This window comes from Globicephala melas, chromosome 11 (assembly GCF_963455315.2).
Source record: "Globicephala melas chromosome 11, mGloMel1.2, whole genome shotgun sequence".
NCBI classification, from domain to species: domain Eukaryota; kingdom Metazoa; phylum Chordata; class Mammalia; order Artiodactyla; family Delphinidae; genus Globicephala; species Globicephala melas.
Window position 1 is genome coordinate 31,416,527 of NC_083324.2, and position 19,628 is coordinate 31,436,154.

Sequence of the window (19,628 nt, forward strand, 5' to 3'; positions counted from 1 at the left end):
TATTCTTAAAATCAAGTTGCAAAATCTTTCAAGAGGTGTTGATAAAAATACCACTTCATTAAACAAAAGTTGGCAATCATACAGAAATGTAAGGAAAGTTTGTGGGTTCTGTTTTTGTCACCTTAACTGAAAGCAAGGTTAGGGAAACTAACCTATTTTCATAAATGGCACTCCAAACAATTACCAGTAGCATTCGTACACCCACCCTCCTTCCACATACATCTTGTGTTTTCCAGTCTCTATCTCCTACAGCTTCCCCTTTTATACCCTCTTCCTTGAGTCTGATTCTCTAGCCTATATCATGGGCACTTTTACAGATATAATTTAGCCTTCCGGTTGTACTCAAGAATTAAAAAAAATTTTGCCCTGACATCTGGCAAAGTAAACAAATTAATACATTATTAACTGGAAAAGATCCACAACCAACAACTGCTTTTCCCTAAAAGATAAAGTAGGAAATATTTTTTTAAATCCCACAATCTTATTTAATTAATGAAAAGTTACCCTTTAACTGATAGGTTTGCCTTTTTTAAAAAAATAAATTTATTTATTTATTTTTTTGGGTCTTTGTTGCTGCACATGGGCTTTCTCTAGTTGCGGTGAGCAGGGGCTACTCTTCGTTGCAATGTGCAGGCTTCTCATTGCGGTGGCTTCTCCTGTTGCAGAGCACGAGCTCTAGGCATGCAGGCTTCAGCAGTTGTGGCACACAGGCTCAGCAGTTGTGGCTCGCGGGCTCTAGAAGGCAGGCTCAGTAATTGTGGTGCACGGGCTTAGTTGCTCCACAGCATGTGGGGTCTTCCCGGATCAGGGATTGAACCCGTGTCCCCTGCATTGGCAGGTGGATTCTTTTTTTTTTTCTTTTTTGCGATACGTGGGCCTCTCACTGTTGTAGCCTCTCCTGCTGCGAAGCACAGGCTCCGGACGTGCAGACTCAGCGGCCATGGCTCACGGACCCAGCCACTCCGTGGCATGTGGGATCTTCCCGGACCAGGGCACGAACCCGTGTCCCCTGCATTGGCAGGCGGACTCTCAACCACTGCGCCACCAGGGAAGCCCAGCAGGTGGATTCTTAACGACTGCATCACGAGGGAAGTCCCCAGATAGGTTTGCCTTTGTTAATCACCATTATTATTATTATTATTATCAGTATCTTCATTATGGGGCTTAACATGTTATGTTCCCAACAACATATTAAGCGATCTACTTGTACTGTTTCATTTAATCCTCACAATAATCCTATGAAGTTGGTTTTCCCCAAACCAACAAACGAAAAACACTGAAGCACAGAGGGGTTATGCAATTTGCCCAAGGATATATTACAAATAAATGGCAGGGGCTTCCCTCGTGGTGCAATAGATTCCACGCTCCCAATGCAGGGGGCCCAGGTTTGAATCCTGCTCAAGGAACTAGATCCCACATGCATGCTGCAACTAGGAGTTCACATGCCACAACTGAGACCCAGCACAACCAAATAAATAAATAAGTGAATTAAAAAAAACAACCCACAAATCAATGGCAGAGCTGGGTCAGAACTCAGAGATCTTTGGCTCTTAGCCTCTTGGCTAGAGCCTGTCACTTTCCTAATGCTCTTGTGGTTTTATAACTTTGATGTAAGAGGTCTATTATTAATTCATTCAACAAACATCTGAGTTTTTCCAAATATATGGCATTGTGGTAGGGAAGAGGATAAAAATAAAATCTAAAGCAGATGGACACATAAAATTACAAAAGCACTAAAGCAGTTGAATATAATTAACACAATCATAAACACTATTTACAGGAGTTACTCAGTTTTCCTGGGTATCTCCCTTGTATACAGGAGGTATACATGTTATTAAACTCCTGTTGATGTTGTTTTTTTCTAAAAAAAAAAAATTACTACTTATAAATCAATCTGGATTTGGCTGCTGAAAAGCTTTCTGGGAAATTTCTACAGTAAAAAAAGATCGTAAGAACAGCTACTTCTTTACGATGGGTGTCCCTTCCTCATTCACCTCCTTTTTGTTTCTGTGTGTCCCCCAAAGGCCCAAGGTTCCCAAACTTTTTCAGGATCAGCAAAAACATTCTATGCATTAATGGTCTTACATTTCTGAGAAGAATCAAAAATGCTCCAAGATGAGATTTCTGGCCTGTACACACATTAACTTAGATTTATTATTACCACACTAAAAAAAAGGCATGTCTCGTAAACACCAAAGGTCACCTGAGAAGAGTGTGGATCGATAAGAATACTGGAAACTATTATCATACTTAAAAACAGGTTGGCAATTGGTTGCCCGGGCCAGTAATCCTCAGGGCTTCCCTTGGTACGGGAATTCAGTCAAAGGTGCCTCAAAGAGCCATGTCAGCTTCAGTGTCCATGGGGGAGAAAAGAGAAGGCCATGATGCCCAGACTAAGGAATTCGAGAGAATCTGGGTAATCTCTTGGTTAACCAACCCCAATCCCAATCATTATACAACTAGGAGAGCAGCAGGATCATGCAGGGTGAAACTAAGGCTTCCTTATATAATCCAAAACTTAGGGTCTGTACTGGGAGATCCCTTAATAGCCCAGCCAGAAGCAAAGGCATTTCTATACAAAGAAACCTCCACAGGCTGCTTTTGCTGCTAATTTCCAAGAGTTGCCTGGTATTGGTCCACTGCTACTAAAATGCGTAACCTAGTGAGCTGAACTTATATGTCAACTTTTCTTGTGTACAGTAAGGCAATTATAAAAGAGACTAAATGCTGGGTGGGAGAGGGAGGGGATATGGGGGTATATGTATACACATATAGCTGACTCACTTTGTTGTACAGCAGAAATTAACACAACATTGTAAAGCAATTATACTCCAATAAAGATGTAAAAAATAATAATTTTCTCTAAATGAGAAATGGATCAAAACACTTAAAAGTGAATCTTCGGTGTAGCAGCTCTTGTCATGATTGCAAAAAAGAAAAGGAAGATTAAATGCTGACAATCACAAGTTTATCAATAAGCCACCCCCAGGCACTTTATTTTAAAAACACTTTTATAAATGCTAATTTAATTCCTACCCATTTCATTCTAAACAAGTAAATATCAAATAAATGTACTTCTTATTTAGAAGTGACACAAGTGAAAGAATTTATTATATGCACTGCTCATCTTAGCCCCACCCAAAATTTCTAGAAGAGTCCTAAGAACCTGGGGATATTTACTGGAGAATGAGGAGGGCCAGAAAATGAGGAAATTTACAACTGCTACATATGATAACAGAGCAAACAGGTAGTTCTTTCAAGAAAGTTAATATTTTTAATCTATTTTTAGTTTACATTAAAGTGGTAATGAGTTTCTATCAGAGACATCAAGGTAAACACAAAAAGACCACAGCTGCATTTCACATTCTACCACTTACTGCCTTGCCTTCATATAACTTTGATTGATACAAACTATTTTACAACTTAAATGTTTTTCTTTAAAGCACTGGCACCAACATCAACATTTTAAATTTTAGTTCCTGATACTTTAGAGAACCTATCTTAATCTTTTAAGTTAAAACTTAGTTTTAACTAAAGCTTAAAACATCATATAATACATGATTTTGTGGCAAAGGGTGAATCTGATGCCCTGGTTTAAAATGTCTTAAAAACAAGTTAAAATACCTTTTAATAGGGACACTTTAGCAAAGGGTTCATTTAGGTCTTGCTCATCCATTTGGGCGTCTACAAAGGGGGGAAAAAAGATAATTATAAACAGTAAACTGTATTAGCAAGCTATCATTACCAAAATAAAAAACTGAAATTTATACAGCTATTGTATTTGGATCATTGAAAGTAGTTTTTAAATTTATCCAAGATTCAAGGGAGTGACTTGATAAACAGAAGTATTGCTTTTTCCCCCAAACACAAACTTTGAGATCTCCACCCACACTAACCTGCATATCTGAACTGCTTGGTAGGTAACAATAACATCTACAGATTTATAAATATTAGGTTAAAACTCACCTGTAGTGTCGTCACTACTTTTCTCCTTGCTTGGACTCAGGGTATCTGATAAATCAGATTCCTTTGCTCTTGCCTGGTTCTCTAAGAAGAAATAAATAAATAAATAAATAAATAAATAAAAGTAGAATCTCTTTACAATTAAATAGCTTATATCAATAAAACTGCTTCAGGCTATGAGTGCTCTTAATCTACTGGTATGCGAAATACTTTTAAAATTAACTGAGGTCACTGAATCTCTTACTTCTTCACCACTCTAGTCCAAAATGGAATGCTGGTTATTACACGTAGCTCATATTAAATTATAATGTGGATCATGATTGCTGTGTAGAGGAGGGCTGGGGCTTTTGTTCAAGGCTGTCCACTGGCCAACTGGAAACAAAAATGAAGCAAGCTTTGCTAAAGTATTCAGAGACCTGCAACAAATATAGCAAAATTCCCAGGACAATGTGGATACTGTATGAAGATGATGAAAGAAAAGGATTCTATTATATAAAAACACTAGTTAGGTTGCCTTAGTAATATTTATACTCATGATAAAAACTCTTTTTAAAAAAATCACCATTGTCTTTTATAAAAGTAACATTTAAAACAAGAAAATTAACAGCCTTTTATATCTAAAGAAAGTATTACTGTCCCTGAACCACAGGCCTGAAATTCTTTGCTTGAGTTGATATTTCCTTAAACTCAAAGGACCATTCTCACTACTTGGCCTATTCAGGCTATATTAAGACATAGCTTAAGCTCCATTACCTCTAAGCAAGTCTTCATTTCTCCAGCATGTTGCTCCTTTTTATTTATCTTCTCTGGGACATAGGATTTTATAATTAATCATGTTCTATTTTATATCATTCTCTGTGTATATATATATCTTGTTTCCTCAGTGAGATTATAAATTCACTAAACATATAATTACTTTTTATAATGTTACGCACTTAACTATACTGTTTGCGGTAATCTGTATCAAAAATTTAAATGTGTACATCCACTTCTAGTACTTTTCCTAAGGAAATAATAGGCAACATATAGTATATATACATAAGGACGTTCATTGCAGCATTGTTCATTATGGAATGCAAAATGTCCAAGATATATTCACTACTACTAAGTAAAACTAAAGTCTGTTAAGCCATGTATAAGATGACCCCCTTTAGACTGAAAATGGCTATACACTTAGCTATGAATTTTTTGTTGTATATATTCATTCAAGTCTAGAAGGATCTACAACAGAGATACCATGGTCATTTCTGAAGGTAGGGATGAACATTTATTTTCTAACTTCACATTGTTTTATACATTGTTTGAAAAATTATAGCGAACATATAATTGTTTTCATAATCAACTTAATCAAGAGATATTTTTCATTTTAGAAACAGTCAGAAACATATCTAAAACCAATACTGTCAAAATAATTAATATTAAAATATAACTTGTTCCATTAAGAACTATTCCATATAAGAATAAGAACTAAGCTATTCCACATAAGAATACATTAGAACTTATGGCTTCATTTGTGAAATGAGTGATGGATTACAAGAAGCCTTTTGCTTCCTTTCTCACTGCCATTTCTAGTCAAAGGCCAACTGGGGAGAGACAGTGAGGTTTTTTTTTTGGTTTGTTTTTTGTGTTTTTTTTGCGGTACGCGGGCCTCTCACTGCTGTGGCCTCTCCCGTTGCGGAGCACAGGCTCCGGATGCGCAGGCTCAGCGGCCATGGCTCATGGGCCCAGCCGCTCCGCGGCATGTGGGATCTTCCCGGACCGGGGCACGAACCCCGCCTGCATCGGCAGGCGGACTCTCAACCACTGCGCCACCAGGGGAGCCCCGACAGTGAGTTTTGATTACAAGTGAAGTCACTGATTACTGAGGTCCATGGGAATCTAATCTGTGACCTCTGGTGCATTCACAGTGTACTATAGTCAGACATTTCTGAATGTACTAGTTTTGATCACTAAGTTACAGTCTCAAATAAGGCAGGCTAACACATCTTGTCTATATATAGACAGAAAGAAACCACTGTGGGAACAAAAAGGAAAAGACAAAAATGACTCTTTCCTAATTTTAATATTCTTGGCAATTTGATGATCAAGATACAGAGGTAAACCAAGAGGAACGCATTTTCAAAAGTATTCTTCTGTCTTAGAAGGAACTTTTATTTCCTATTTGGAGTAGTAGCCAGGAAGGTAAAATTGCCTTAGAGGTGGGACTATCTTCCATTAAGATCTTACTAGAATATAAGCTCCATGAGTGCAGGAATTTTTGTTTTGTTAACTGCTATAATCCCATTGCATAGAACAGTGCACGGTACATAGTAGGTGCGCTAAAAAGAGGACCATTAGAAACACAATTTTACTTTGAGTAAGAAGGCAAGCTTTTAGCAAGTCAAGTCATGGTTCACCATTGTTGTGTCCTGATACTAGAGTTATTATACGGAGAGGCAAACAAAATCTATTCAAGATGAAACACAGGACACAACAAATGAGTGGTAGAGTCTCTACTGTTCAAAACATCTACTTTTCAGCTACGAAGCAGCACCCATCTTTCCAGTATTAAAAGTCTTTACTAGCTGATTTTCTGTGCAGTATTTAATCATTAAAATGCATACCAATAGTATATAGAAGTAAATGGAGGAATGGCTACCAACATCAATACCAAAACTGTTCCCAAACTGGCAAGTCTAAAATAAGGTGAATATTTTCACTATCTTCAAGCAGACATAACGACGGATGGGCAAGACAAACACAGACCACTTCCTACACCACTGGAACCATTATTTGCAAAGAAAGCAAGGTCAAGGATCAAGGGGAAAAAAAAAGGAGAACTAACATTTGTTGGACAACGGACCAGTGCTTCCTGCTTTATAAGCAATATTTCATTAAATTCCCACAAAATCCTCTAAGTTATATACTGTCAATCCCATTTTACAAATGAGGAAACTGAGGTTTAAAGAGCTAAAGTAAGTTGCCTGAGGGCACATAGCTAGTTACTAGTAGAACCTGGAATTAAAAGCTACTGTTTGACCTACCCTGTATTCTTTCTACTTCCACCTTGAAATCTACTGTAAACTGCAAGTTGAGTTAGGACTTAAATAGAAGGCATACGCAACTTATGATTACATTTTTCATTAGGTGCAATACCTGAAGGAAATACTACCAAGACTTGTAACAGCTGGTAATTGGCAATTTCCAACAACTGATATTTAAAATCAGTTTTAAATATCATTCCATTAAAAACATCAGCAATGAAAGCATTTAAAAAATAAAACAATCCAGCCAAACCCAAAAGAAAATACTGTATAGCCAGATATAAAGCATTTAAAATGTAATTTATTTCAGCCAAGTAGTTTGTCACAAGGATTAGTGTACCTCTGCATGCTGTCTGTGGGAAGTACCAGTAAAATGTTGACTGCTGATAGAAATATCTCTGGGTATATAAAACATCTGTTTTATCATTCTTTTTTTGGCCACGCTGCACAGCTTGCAGGATCTTAGTTCCCTGCCCAGGGACTGAACCCGGGCCCGGTCAGTGAAAGCTCTGAGTCCTTACCACTGGACCACCAGGGAATTCCCTGTATTATCATTCTTTTTTGGGGGGCTGTGTTGGGTCTTCGTTGCTGTGTGCAGGCTTTCTCTAGTTGTGGCAAGTGGGGGCTACTCTTCCTTGAGGCGTGCAGGCTTCTCATTATGGTGGCTTCTCTTGTTGCGAAGCACGGGCTCTAGGCGCGCGGGCTTTAGCAGTTGCAGCACGTGGGCTCAGTAGTTTCGGCATATGGGGACTACGGCACGCAGGCTTCAGTAGTTGTGGTGCACTGGCTTAGTTGCTCCGCAGCATGTGGGAATCTTGCCGGACAGGGCTCGAACCTGTGTCCCCTGCGTTAGCAGGCAGATTCCCAACCACTGCGCCACGAGGTAAGTCCCCGTATTATCATTCTTAAAGGATGTATTCTATTCACTTGCATGGAGTTAGTTGCCATAATTTATTTAATAAATGCCCTTATTATTGGACACTTATGTTTTCCTTTCTTTGCCTTTAAAACAACACAAACAAATGCACTTGCACATTTGTCCAATTTGTTCCTTAAGATAAAAACTTGGAAGTGAAATTGCTAGGTCAAAAAGCATGTTCTTTAAAACTTTAAATACATATTTTATAGCCAGATTTCAAAAGGAAATCATAAGATTTTCTTTTTCAATAATGACATCACATAATTTGAAGGAAATATATTCTAATTCAGAATGCATTAAATAGAAGCACTTGGGTAGCAAGATACTTTTGTTTAATTATAAGAAGCACTGATTTTTTTCTAAGGCTCTACTTCTACATCAAAGTATTGGCTATTTAACCAACTAATCTGAATAGGTATTTAGGTGGTGAAGTAAAAGCTATTTTAAAATCTGTTCTCATCTCACTTTAATAAGATGAAATAAATTGCCATATGTACTAAAAATAGTTCACTGTTCTGAAACTCAATGCCTGTTTGCCAGAACAATATTAGTGATGCATATTTTATGCATTCTTTCTCCAAATATGGCATCTGCCATGCACAAAATTCCAAATGGAAGCCACCAGATATATGAAATAACACTATCCTTTTAAATATTTTTAAAAGCCAAATGGATCCAGTTACTTTCATAAAACAAAACATAATGAAGTGGAGTATTGCAAACTTTTATCACTCATTGTTTTAGCTAACCAAAATGATTGTCAATTTAGTTTTAAATTTTATACTGGTATGTTCTTCTGATGAAAGTCCTAGAATGAATAATGAGCATATCCCACTAAATTTATTTGCACAATTTCCCTATACATAAAAGTGACTTGACAATACGATGCTTTAAAACTCACTTTTCTTCTCTAAACCTGACAATTGTAACAGAAAAGAATCAACAGAATAAATTACTTCAAGCAATTACAGGACTGTTCATTAAAAAATATAAGGTTCTACATAATCACTTTTGTTTAAGTCAAATTAAAATGCTAACAATTAAGATAATATTAAATATCATAAGGACTATTAAACATATGATAACCAACAAAATGGAACTGCAAGCATTTTTCACCTGTTTCAAAAAAGATTTACATTGCGTTTGATTAAAATTTTGAGATCAAAGCTGAAAATAATGCTGGAAGTGAGACAGAGAGATTGCAACAAATCTTTAATACCTAACGAAACCTATTCCAAGCATTAAAAAAAACCCCACACATATATACCCATTTAAAAAGAAACTTTCTGATGAACATATCCTTCTTAAAACAGAACTCCAACTATTTTATATTATTATCTGATATTGTTACTAGATTGCCATTTTGTGAGCTGTAAGACATAAATTGATGGTTAAAGTACTATGAACTTGGAAATGTATACTAACCTTCATTATCCAAAAGAGTTGTCAAAACCCACAGAAAAATGCCACAGAAACCCACAGAAAACGAACCTTTTGAAAGCTTTGTTTCTTCTACCACTTTGGTTAGATGCCCCTCGACGATCAGCTTCTCTGCCAAAGAAAATAAACGTTACTATCGAAGCCCAAACTGAGTAGCAAGCACTTCCCTGAGCTGGGCAGTGTAACACATTCCATGACCAAATTTAAAGATGATAACATTACTCCCATGACTAGGCTTGAACAAAAACTTGAACCTGGAAGGGGAACTAAGAGAACTGGAATGATACTAGATGAGTCAGGTTAATGCAGAAATCCGAGGGTAAGGGAACTGAACTGCTTTCAGTTTTCATTAGCTTTCACCTTATTTTAAAAGCCTTGAACTTTTAAAAAAGGACTCAGAACAAACAAAGCAACCTTCTTTAAATCAAGGATATTAAGTTGAAATAAAGGAATTCTGAGAAGGTATTTCATTTAAATAAAGAAGTAATACAAATTATATTATATCAACAGTTTACTTTTCCCTATCGACACAATTTAGCAGAGATGCCTGTATGACATGTTTCAGTAAAATGAATAATTTTAGAAGAGCTAATTACTGAAAGAAATTTAAAAAAACTTTTGCTTTTGTTTTATGGGGGAGTCTCTGCAAATGTATAATGTAATTTCTTTATAATTTATTTAAGGTCAGATTTTCATATTCTGCCTTTCAGTCAGGAGGATAATATATCTATTCTGTATACACCATTATCTGATTCTATATGTCAGTTGGTCTCCTTCATTTTACACTTTGAAGTATGTGAAATTTCTCTATTCTTCTATCCCTCAACTCACTGCAACTTGGTCTACACCCATTACTCAACCACTGAAACGGCCCCAAGATCACTATAACCTATCTGCCAAAGCCCATGGTTCCTTTTCTTAATTTTCATTTAACATAGGCTCTTTGCAGCATGTGGCACTGTTTGCTCCTGCCTCCTTGAAAAATAGGAAGTCGAAGTAATAAATTTAGATAATTTTAAAAGGCATTAACCCTACAAGATATGTAACATAAGCTGTCTTACCCATCCTCTGTCCTACTCCATTCCATTCTTGAAAAATCACTTCCTACAAACAACAACTTTTAACTTTTAGCCATTTCTTCTGGTATTTACATTTATATTTCTAAATAATACATTGCTATTTCTTAATTTTTCCATTTTAGGCATTATTTACTGACAATCTCTTACAGATGATTATGCTCTCATATCCTATTATCATCCTCATAAGAGTTACATTTTGTCCATCTGTCATCAGTATTTATATTATGACTATTATCTATACCTGAGTTATATAATATGCGATAATTATATTTCTTTCCTTGTACAACATTTACTATTTTGGGAACTTACAATGCCCTCTTTTGTTTTGCTAATTTTTAAAAATATATCTCAAACACAGCCCAAGTTCTTATAGAACCATAAAACTCTCAATATCCTCAAACATATCAGGCAGTCTATCACATTATATATCCCTGTCTCTCCCTTCTCCCGGCCCTTTAATCTTCCTGCTCCAGTCTGAGGTGTATCCTGTACAAGATCCCCTGCCCCCAGATCCCAAATTTTCCTCTTCCTGTTTTATTCCCTTGTTTTAGTGTAATATATCCTCTGATAATTTCCTGATAAGGGGTGGGTAGAAGGGAAATGTTTTGTAACTTTGTTCCTCTGAAAACGTTAGTGTTCTACCCTCACATTTGACTGGTTTGACAGATAACATAATTCTACACGACATAATTTTCCTTCAGAATTTTTTTTTTTTTTTGCGGTACACAGGCCTCTCGCTGTTGTGGCCTCTCCCGTTGCGGAGCACAGGCTCCGGACGCGCAGGCTCAGTGGCCATGGCTCATGGGCCCAGCTGGTCCGTGGCATGTGGGATCTTCCCGGACTGGGGCACGAACCCGTGTCCCCTGCATCGGCAGGCGGACTCTCAACCACTGCGCCACCAGGGAAGCCCCCTTCAGAATTTTTAAAGCATTGTTCCACTATCTTCTAGCTTCATGCTGGAAGGTGAGTCTAATGCCAGTCTGACTCTTGTTCCTCATTATGCACTGTAGAAGCTTCTTGTGCTCAGCAATGCCTGGTTTGCCTGTCCTTTCTGGGCACCTGAGAAGACTGCACATTCCAAGTCCCTAGCACTCAGGAAGGTCCATGTGACTGGTTCTAGCCAGGGCCGAAGCATTTAAAAGAGTACAGTAGGATTTTTCTACACTTGTTCTCCCCCCACTCTAGAAACTATGTGTTCAGATTAGCCTAGATTCCTGAGTAACAATATAGAACAGAGTGTTCTCCCTCACCATGGACATGTAGCATAAATGAAAAGTAATGTCTGTTGAATTAAGCCATTATGATTTCAGGATTTATTTGTTGCTATATTATAATTTAGTTTATTATGATTAATAATACATTATGAGATCCTTTGTTTCTCTCTGGCAATTTTCAGAATCTTTTCTTTATCCCTGGTGTTCTTAAATTTCATATACCTCAGTATATGGTCTTGTTTTTAAAAACTGAGGTTAAATTCACATAGTGTATTAATTTTAAAGTGAACAATTCAGTGGCATTTAGTATATTCACAATAATATGGAAGCACCAACTTCATCTAGCTCCAAAACATTTTCATTATCTCAAAAGAAAACCTCTTATTCATTAAGAATTTACTTCCCATCCTCCAAAATCTCTTACCACTCAATTGATCATTTTATATTTCTAAAATTAGTCTCTACTCTCATTCTCTTTGTCCTTGTGTCCTATGTGTTTTATAATATTTTACTATGAATGGATCCATTCACCATATTTAATCAAAAGTTTACTGCCTCCCTTTTAAAACTCTTTTCCTTTGACTTCTAGGATACTACTCATTCCTACTTCTTTTATGTGCCTGCTCATTCCTTCCTTCTCAGCTTTTCACTGACTTTCTTTTATTCTATGATCTAAATCTGTATATACAACTCAACAGCAAGAAAAAAAAAAAGACAAAAAAAATCTGATTAAAAATTGGGCAGAAGATCTGAACAGATATTTTTCCAAAGAAGAAATACAGATGGCCAATAGGTACATGAAAAGATGCTCAACATCACTAATCATCAGGGAAATGCAAAGCAAAACCACAATGAGATATCACCTCACACTTGTTAGAATGGCTATTATCAAAAAGACAAGAAATAACAAGAATGTGGAGAAAAGGGAACCCTGGTACATTGTTGGTGGGAATGTAAACTGATGCAGCCACCATGGAAAACAGTATGCGGGTTCTTCAAAAAATTAAAAATAGAACTATATGATCCAGCAATTCCACTTTTAGGTATTTAACTGAAGAAAACAAAAACACTTACTTGAAAAGATATATGCACACCTATGTTCACTGCAGCATTGTTTACAATAGCCAAGGTAAAGAAACAACTGAAGTGTTCATCAATGGATGAATAAAGAAATTATGGTTGGTATATATAATGGATATTATTCAGCCATAAAAAAGAATAAAATCTTGTCATTTGTGACAATATGGATGGACCTCAAGAGCAATGTGCTAAGTGAATTATGTCAGACATAGAAAGACAAAGACCATATGACCTCTCTTATATGGGGAATCTTAAAAAAAAAACAAAAAAAAAAACAAGCTCATAGATACAGACAGCAGACTGATGGCTGGCCAGAGGAGGGGAGTGGGAGGTGGGAGAAGTGAATGAAGGGAACACAATGTTTAAAAAGGGGGAGGGGAGGTAGGCAAAATGTAGACTTCAAAAGCCTCGTGTGAAAAAAGTGATAGACTTGACATCATATAAATTAAAACTATATGATCAAGCTCACCATAAACAAAGGAAAAGGGCAAGTGCAAACATGGAAAATATATTTGAAAAACAAATAACAGATAAAAGGTATTATTCGGGCTTCCCTCGTGGTACAGTGGTTAAGAATCTGCCTGCCAGTGCAGAGAACACGGGTTCAAGCCCTGGCCCGGGAAAATCCCACGTGCCATGGAGCAACTAAGCCCGTGCGCCACAACTATTGAGTCTGTGCTCTAGAGCCTGTGCGCCACAACTACTGAAGCCTGCATGCCTAGAGCCCGTGCTCTGCAACAAGAGAAGCCACCGCAGTGAGAAGCCCGTGCACCACAACGAAGAGTAGCCCCCACTCGCCGCAAATAAAGAAAGTCCACATGCAGCAACGAAGACCCAATGCAGCCAAAAATAAATAAATAATAAATAAATAAATTTATTTAAAAAAAGGTTATTATTCACTCCATTAATTCATTCATTGAACAATTAATTAGGGAGTGCCTACTATATGCCAGACACTGTCCTAGGTGCTGGAAACACTAGAATGAACAAATGACAAAATCCCCGCCCTCCTGATTCTTACATTCTAATGGTGCGGGGAGGGACAGGCAATAAAAAAATAAACAAATAGTATGTCAGATGGCAGTTACAGAGAAAAATAAAACAAGAAATGAGGAAAGAGCCTGTGGAGAAGGCAAAGATATGACGCCTTCCAAAAATGAGTAAGAAAAAATCAAACACAAGAGTAAAAAGGCCAAAGAACAAGAACACAGAATTCACAGGCCAAGAAATGCAAATGTCCAGTAAACATGAAAAATTCTCGGTCTAGCCACTAACGCAACGCCACGGCATTATTTGCCCATCAGGTTGGCAAACATTCAGTACTGGGAGGAGTGGGTAAATGAGTAATCTTGTGCCCCTTCACAGTGGAAGAGTAAATTAGTATCATTTTTTTTTTTTTAGAGGGCAATTTGGCAGGAACTATCTAAATGTTGAAAGCACGTGCCCACAACCCCTCTTCTGTATATCACACTGGGAAGAGAGAGGCTTGTACAAAGATTTCCAATGCAGCACTTGTCTGTACTGGGGGAAAGCAGAATACAAATTTTTAAAGTTCTGCCAAGCAAGAAAAAATTAGTCTTTGAGATTTCAAAAATTCTTTTCTAATAGCATTAACCACCTGCTACACTTGAATAATTTCTAAATGTTGATGCCTAGTCTAGCTCTCTCTCTCTCACATCCCAGGACCCTAATGCCTAACTGCTTCTCAAACATCTTCACCCAGAAATCCCACAGGAACTTAATCTCACCCCTCAAAACTGAATTTATCTTCTCTTCCTTTCTCCTATATGGATTTGGTAACTCTCCTCTTCCATAGCTCTTCATTTGTATCTCTATTAAGCTATACTACAACTATTTATTTATGTCCACCTTTCCCAACATACTACAAACTCTTTGAGGAATATACTCATTCCTTCAAGTACTTACTATGCACCAGATACAGTACTAGGTACTCTTCATGGATTACCAAGATAAATGTGATAAATCTAGGAATTTAGGGTCTAGTGAAAGCAGGGAGGCATCTTATTAATAATTTAATTCTCAACACAATTATGTCACATAATACAGGTTCCACAAAAGCTTGTTATATGAATATAGCAAATAATGAAATAGTATAAACACAGGTTCTGAAAGCCATTCCAATCTTTCTCTAGGATGTTGAAGATTGAAGTACCACCTTTAAAAAATTATAAACACACATTAGGAGTAATTTATTGCTCAAAACTCTCTCACCTTTAGAACAAAATCTTAAGTCCCTACCATGATCTACAAGGTCTATAAGCCAACTATGGCCCCACAGAGCCAAATCCAGCCTTCTGCCGCCTCAGTAAATAAAGTTTTATAGGAACATAGACAGGTCCATTCATTTACACATTGTCCATGGCTGCTTTTCACAACAATGGCAGAGTCTGGTAGCTATAACAGAGACCTTTTAACACGCAAAGCCTAAAATATTTACTATCTGGCGTTTTATTTATTTTTTAAAGGCATTTTTATTCTAAAACTCCAATTTCAGACCTGCCTTGGGTTTTCATATGGTTTCTCTCCATCTCACACACTCTTTCTGCAGACACATGTACAACTCACTCAGCTTAGTCCCAAATCTGTTCAAGTCCTATGTAATACTTGTATCACTCCCTATTGTCTTATAACCTTCCATTTTTTCTTCAGCAGATTTATCACTACCTGACATATTATTAGTTTATTAGTTTTCATCTCCTCAAGAGAATGTAAATTCCATGAAGGCAAAGCTATCTTTGTCTTGTTCATTTCTATACCTCCCAAATAATGCCTGGTATATACATAGTAGATGCTTAATAAATATTTGCTGAATGAATGAATTAGGCATTTATGTTTAAAGAGTTCAAACTTGGAAAAATTATTTGAATATTTTCCTCATTGTAAAAAACTAAGGATTAAATACACATAAAAAGTTTCGAACAGTACCAGTATTAAGCTCTAGATAATAATTACCTGCTGTTATTATCACTATTGAAATTATTAAGGCTATATTACCAATCTAGTGAATCATTAGTGTCCTGTGATTAAAGTATTAAGGAAAAGAATATTGTTTTTAAAGAAGTTTCTAACCGCTAGTTCTCAAACTTGGGGTGGAGACCTCAACTCTTTTAAGAAGTACTGAAAATCAGAGACCCCTCAGAGACAAAAAAGAACTTCCATATAATAATAACTGCAGGTCTTGAAAGAACTATTTGCCTTGGCACAAATGAAAGATAGATTTTCTTTCTTTCTTTCTTTTTTTTTTTTTTGATATGGACCATTTTTAAAGTCTTTATTGAATTTGTTACAATACTGCTTCTGCTTTATGTTTTGCTTTTTTTGGCCGCAAGGCATGTGGGACCTTAATCCTCAACCAGGGATAGAACCCGCACCCCCTACATTGGAAGGCAAAGTCTTAACCACTGGACTGCCAGGGAAGTCCCCAAGATTTTCTTTCTTTTTTAAAACTCCCTCTTTTTGAGGGTTACTCTGGAGAGATTATTATTCATTTTCCCCTGTTCTAAAACTATATTTATTATGAAACAAGACTTAGAAAGGGGCATAAAACACAAAGGTACGGGTTAATAACATTTTTTTAAAGTTAATGTCTGTATGACTACTGCCCAAATTAAGAAACAGAACCTAACCACCACCTCCATAGCCTTCCACATTGCCTTTTCCAATCAAAGTCCCATGAGGTAAGCATTATCCTGACTTCTGTGGTATTTAATTTCTTGCATTTCTTTATAGTCATACTACTCAAGTATGTGTGACTAAATAATGTAATTTTAGTGGTTTTGAACTTTATTCATCCTATATACCTCAGTGTTTTTTATCCATTTAACTACTGATGGTCTTTCAGGTTACTTCCAGTTTTGAATTACTGTGAATAATACTGCTGCTGCGGACATTCTTGAATTGCGCCTGATATACGTGTTTAGGCATTCTGTAGGGAACCTACCAAGGAAAAGAACTGATGGGTATAAGTTTGACAACATTTGAGAACCACCACCAAAGCACTTTGTTTAGTCAGAAAACATATTACAGAATTGCAAAAACTGCCTAATATTGTCAAAAGACTGAATAGAAGAGAACCAAATGTATTTCTTGGCTGATAAAAATATTTTATATACTATCTGTATTACTGTGTGGCGCAAAATGAAAGTGAGAAACAAGGCAAACAAAAGAAGCTCAAAGGGAGCACAGGTGTGCCTAGTTCTTAGCCATTTTCCTCACATGACAGCTACAACCAATTGAAAGTAGAAAATAAACTCAAACAGTACTATCATATACAGATGTCAGCTCCCTAGGGATCTTAAACAGACAGAAAAGTAGAAGAATAAAAAAGAACTGCATAATTTGCTGTTGTAAATGCCAACCTGGAGAATATTTCTAAATCTCAAAGTTAGATTTCATTAAAGAGAAAATGTTATGACTAGGGCATCAAAATAATGTGCTTGAGACCAAATTTTTAAAATGGCATGCATATTGGTAATTTAAAAGTTAGACAATCCCTAGATTGTTGGAAACATATTACTTTAACAGGAGCAATAAAGCTAGATCAATTAGCTTTCACTGTCTTGAAAATGGGAATAAAAAGGAGGAAAACAAGTTACTTCAACATGAAAGCTCCCATTAACACCCTCTCCAAACTCTGCCCCACGCCCCTGCAAAAGTTTTCTACCTTCTAGTTAACACGTATTTCTGTGTGCCAGGAATTAGAGCACTTAGTAAACATTATCTCATTTAATTCTCATAATCCTATGAAGTAGGTACTACCATCCCATTTTACAAATGAGGAAACTGAGGTTTGAAGAGATCATACCACCCAGAGTCATACTGCCAATGAGGGACCAAATCAGAATTCACATAAAGGTTCCTCTGATCCACCTCTAAACATCATAAATGAAAATGAGTTACTTAGAAGGTCATTAAGGGAAATACAGCTAAGAAACTGAGATTAGAATTAACATCAAGGGGCTGGTAGCGCAGTGGTTAAGAATCTGCCTGCCAATGCTGGGAACACGGGTTCCAGCCCTGGTCTGGGAAGATCCCACATACCGTGGAGCAACTAAGCCCGCGAACCACAACTACTGAAGCCCGTGTGCCACAACTACTGAAGCCCACGCGCCTACAGCCCGTGCTCCGCAACAAGAGAAGCCACCGCGATGAGAAGCCCTTGCACTGCAACAAAGAGTAGCTGCCGCTTGCCCCAACTAGAGAAAGCCCGTGCACAGTAACGAAGACCCAACGCAGCCAAAAATACATAAATCAGATAAATAAGTTTATAAAAAAAAAAAAGAATTAACATCAAGATACAACCAAAATAAAAATTAACAATCAGCATTCAACATCAAGCCAACAATTTATTTCCCTTCAGAGAATAGCAGCTCACATAGTAGAAAGAAAGCTTTAGAACTGCACAGGGTGACTCTGAGAGGTTGCTAATGTGAATAATAGAGACTTTTTCACAAGGTTATTTGTTTCTGCAGCAAAATACTTAAAGCAATTCTTATTACAGAAGATAATCTGACTTTCCCTAAAAACAGTTCCAGAGGCTGTTTGCCTTAAAATCTAAGAATAAGGAAGAACAAAAGAAAACCAAATTAGAATTCAATGACAGATTTAAAATTCAACGAAATGAACCAATTTCCAGAATACAGAAATGGATTTTTTTTTTTTAAAGGAACAGTCTATATACCAAAACACTACTGGCATGAATTTAAGACTATCTTCTGTGCAATTATACTGGAAGAAAATCTGGCAGAAATATTGGAAAGCTAGCTGACTGGGGAGATGGTTGGTACAAATAAACAACAAACAAAACCCCTCCAATATATCTTACATTGGACAACTACTCTAAGAACAAAGAAATAAAAAATTAGCAACATCTAGTTAAAACTCAAGAGTTTTCCTGTAATGGGGACATTAACTACTAAGAGAAGGGAACCACACCAAGTGTTTTCTATTCTTTGGCATAAATAAACTGCTTTGGCTTAGAGAAATAAAAGTTTAAAAGATGAAAATTTAAAACTCTGTTTCAAGTACAATATGTAATCAGAATAAGCCTGAAATTGTTTAGAGAGGCTGATCTCATAGAGTGATGAAAAGTAAACAGTCACAAGAGCAACACTGATTCAATGCATTACTCCAAATAAGGCAATTTCTATGTGAGAGCAAAGCCCTAAGAGCACGGAGGATGGAATGAGAGAATCATACACAGATAGTGACTGTAATTTCAAAATGGGGGTGGGAGGCAGGGAGAGAATTTTTTTTTTTAATCAGGAAAAAAAAGAAGACATGAAATATTAAGAGAATTAGACTTTTGCCTAATATGATAGTAAAAATGATTAAGTTGCATAGTAAGCATGGATTAAGACTACAAAGACATGAGGTTTATTTCATAGGACTCTTAACTCCATCATCAAAAGGCAGATGCCCTTGGGGGAGTGGGCAGTTTGTCTCTACAAAGCAGACCTCAGAGGAAAGTTTCTCTGGCACCCAGACACCTCGACAAACAGTAGCAAGAGAAATCAAAGGGGCAGGAAGCAGTCCAGAGAAGGCTGTTTTTCACTCCATGCCCACCAAGTGATGGCAGGTCTCTACATCCTTAGCTTCTCTACCTTTTACACCCTTCATCCTTTCACTCAGCATACAAGTTAATCAAGTGGCAGAATTCACAAAATATGTATGAAACAGATGTAGAGATGTACAACTTTTAACTCAGAAAGCATCTTTAGCAAGCATACAAAAGTCTCAATGTATTCATTAAAGTTTATATGGTAAACCTTGAGTGACTAAAATTTGCAGGGAACACAGTATGTGGAGTTCTGCTTAAACCAAACTTCATGCCTGAATCTCTGAAGAAGAAAATTTGTGAAAACTTTTTAGTAAGTTTTATTAAAGTTAC

The 19,628-nt window shown here is 36.8% G+C and overlaps 1 protein-coding gene across 46 annotated transcripts in view; it reads right to left on the minus strand.

Moving 5' to 3' along the window:
- Nucleotides 1-19,628, minus strand: part of SLMAP (sarcolemma associated protein) — a 149,420-nt gene that overhangs the window by 27,640 nt on the left and 102,152 nt on the right. For 37 of the 46 annotated variants that reach the window (XM_060308518.1, XM_060308519.1, XM_060308512.1 and 34 more), the window contains 3 exons: nt 9,397-9,456; nt 3,967-4,047; nt 3,625-3,684 (listed from right to left, as the gene is read on the minus strand). In XM_060308518.1, the coding sequence (XP_060164501.1) occupies nt 3,625-3,684; nt 3,967-4,047; nt 9,397-9,456 (201 nt within the window). Of the gene's footprint in view, nt 1-3,624; nt 3,685-3,966; nt 4,048-9,330; nt 9,457-19,628 lie in introns of all 46 variants that reach the window. The other 9 variants (XM_070046617.1, XM_070046624.1, XM_070046621.1 and 6 more) reach the window with 1 other exon arrangement.